The 2,077-nt window shown below is 37.4% G+C and overlaps 1 protein-coding gene across 1 annotated transcript; it reads right to left on the bottom strand.

The window, feature by feature from the left end:
- Nucleotides 1–769: 769 nt before the first annotated feature.
- Nucleotides 770–1,423, bottom strand: LOC111241127 (transcriptional activator Myb-like). Its single transcript, XM_022777940.1, has 2 exons — nucleotides 1,259–1,423; nucleotides 770–959 (listed from the first exon to the last, which is right to left on the bottom strand). Exons 1-2 carry the CDS (start codon nucleotides 1,393–1,395, stop codon nucleotides 803–805), a joined length of 294 nt encoding a protein of 97 aa, XP_022633661.1. The 5' UTR covers nucleotides 1,396–1,423; the 3' UTR covers nucleotides 770–802.
- Between the last annotated feature and the right edge of the window lie 654 nt (nucleotides 1,424–2,077).

Genomic DNA, 2,077 nt, shown 5'->3' with positions numbered 1-2,077 from the left:
GGGAATAGGCCGCGGTTCTCTGACCAACCGCGGCCTATTCCCCCTGCCACCTGCTGACATTCCCCATCAGTCAGTCCCTGCATTAAATTGACAGGGGAATAGGCAGCGATTCTCATACCAACCGCGGCCTATTCCCATATTATTTCTAATTTTATTCAAAAGTGGGTCAGAGGGGATGGTTGACTGCAGTATATGCCGCGGTTCGGTGGGGAACCGCGGCATATTCTTTCGTTTTATTTACAGAACTGCCACCGCGCACCATTATGCTGCGGTTTCTGGTGAACCGTGGCATAATGTGCGCTGTAAAAACCCAATTTTTTACTAGTGGACTATGTTAAAATTTAATTTTAAAATTTAATCCTTCAAAATATCTCATCTCTACCCACCAAAACAAAGGCATAAATTAAATGAGAGAAAGTGACATTAGAGCTACGAGTCATCAGTAGAACTGTCAAATTGGCCCACTTGATAGGCCCTGGCCCTAGCCCATGTGGGTTGGGGCCAAAAAAGCCCACAGGGCCAAAAAACTATTTTATTGGAAAAGTCCACAGGGCCAAAAACCCCCAAAGCCCTATGGGTTAGGGCCAGCCCATGGGCCTTTCCTTTTACCAAATTTCTAACAATCAAATGTAAATAACCTCTAAAGGAAACACTAAAACTTAACAATGTAATAACTACACAGTAGACAACAACACCAAAGGAAACACTAAAGCTTAACAAATGTAATAACACACTCAATCATTTCATGAATTACATCTTTCAAACTGTTATAAGAGGGGCTATCTTCTCCCTCTCAACAATCTCATTCCCAAACTACATGTATACAATAAAGCTTGTGCCCAATGATGCAGCAATTTCGAACCAATTCCTGATACATGTATACAATAAGTAAAAGGGACTTGTCCTCTTCCTTAGTCCACGCACCTTGGTTGATCAAAGGATCTTCATAATTCAACCACCTGTGGTTGCAAACCATCAAAATACAGTGAATCAAAAGTATGGAATCCAACCATTCATACATATAGAAATTATTCTATGGTCTACATAATAGACATCTATGATAGTGACAACCATCACAGACACATTAAGCACCACCATGTTAAAATTATTCCATGTCAAAAGTAAAATTATACTTTGATTAAAATTCAGCACCAGGTCACCAATATCAGAAACATAAAATACTTTATCATAGAAAAGAGCAAACTTTTCATGCACACAAAAACACAAATGAAAAGCTCACGAATTACAAATTATATACCTTGATTCACATTCAGCACCAGTACGGCCACCAACATACATGGAAGCTATAAGATCCCAATTAACTTTAGGTAAAAATTTTCTAATCCTCTCTGGTGTGACTTCAAGATCTTTNACAGATGCAATTATATTATCCATGTCATTTGCCTGTCCTGTGTCATGTTGCCCCCACNACATTAACATAAACACTGATTGAGAATAATTTGTTGCAAAACTATATAACCTATTATGAATCAAGAACAGAGTAAACATGCAAAGCAGGACATTTAGAGCAAATAACAAATATCTTTCAGAGTTAACATTTAGAGCAAATAATTTGTTGCAAAACTATATAACCTATTATGAATCAAGAACGGATTTTTTGCCCTTCTAATGACTGCATTCAGCACGACACCAGACAAATAACAAATCACTTTCAGAGTTAACATTTAGAGCAAAACTAATTACTAGTTCAAAGACTTGTTTTCAATCTACAGCATCCGGTGCTATTAAAAAACCAGATCAAAACATCATTAAAAGACAACATGGATGAGCTTAACAAAAAGGGAGACATATGAGATGAGATGAGACATCGTACATGGAGTGCTTTGTTAATCACCTTTAAACCATCTTGAACTATCAAATTAAGAGTATGAGCACAACATCGTACATGGAAAAACTCACCATCACATAATAAATTTCTATGAACTCGAAGATGGCTTTTTAGAATGTCTTGCAAACTATTATTGGCAGAAGCATTGTCCAAGGTAATTGAGAAAAGTTTCTTATNAATACCCCATTGTTTTAGGCAATCAAACACCACACTTTCTAGTTCAGCACC

The sequence above is a fragment of the Vigna radiata genome, unplaced genomic scaffold, assembly GCF_000741045.1.
Source record: "Vigna radiata var. radiata cultivar VC1973A unplaced genomic scaffold, Vradiata_ver6 scaffold_108, whole genome shotgun sequence".
Classification (NCBI taxonomy): domain Eukaryota; kingdom Viridiplantae; phylum Streptophyta; class Magnoliopsida; order Fabales; family Fabaceae; genus Vigna; species Vigna radiata.
The sequence above is the reverse complement of the archived record's forward strand: the minus strand, read 5'-3'. Positions and strand labels throughout refer to the sequence as shown.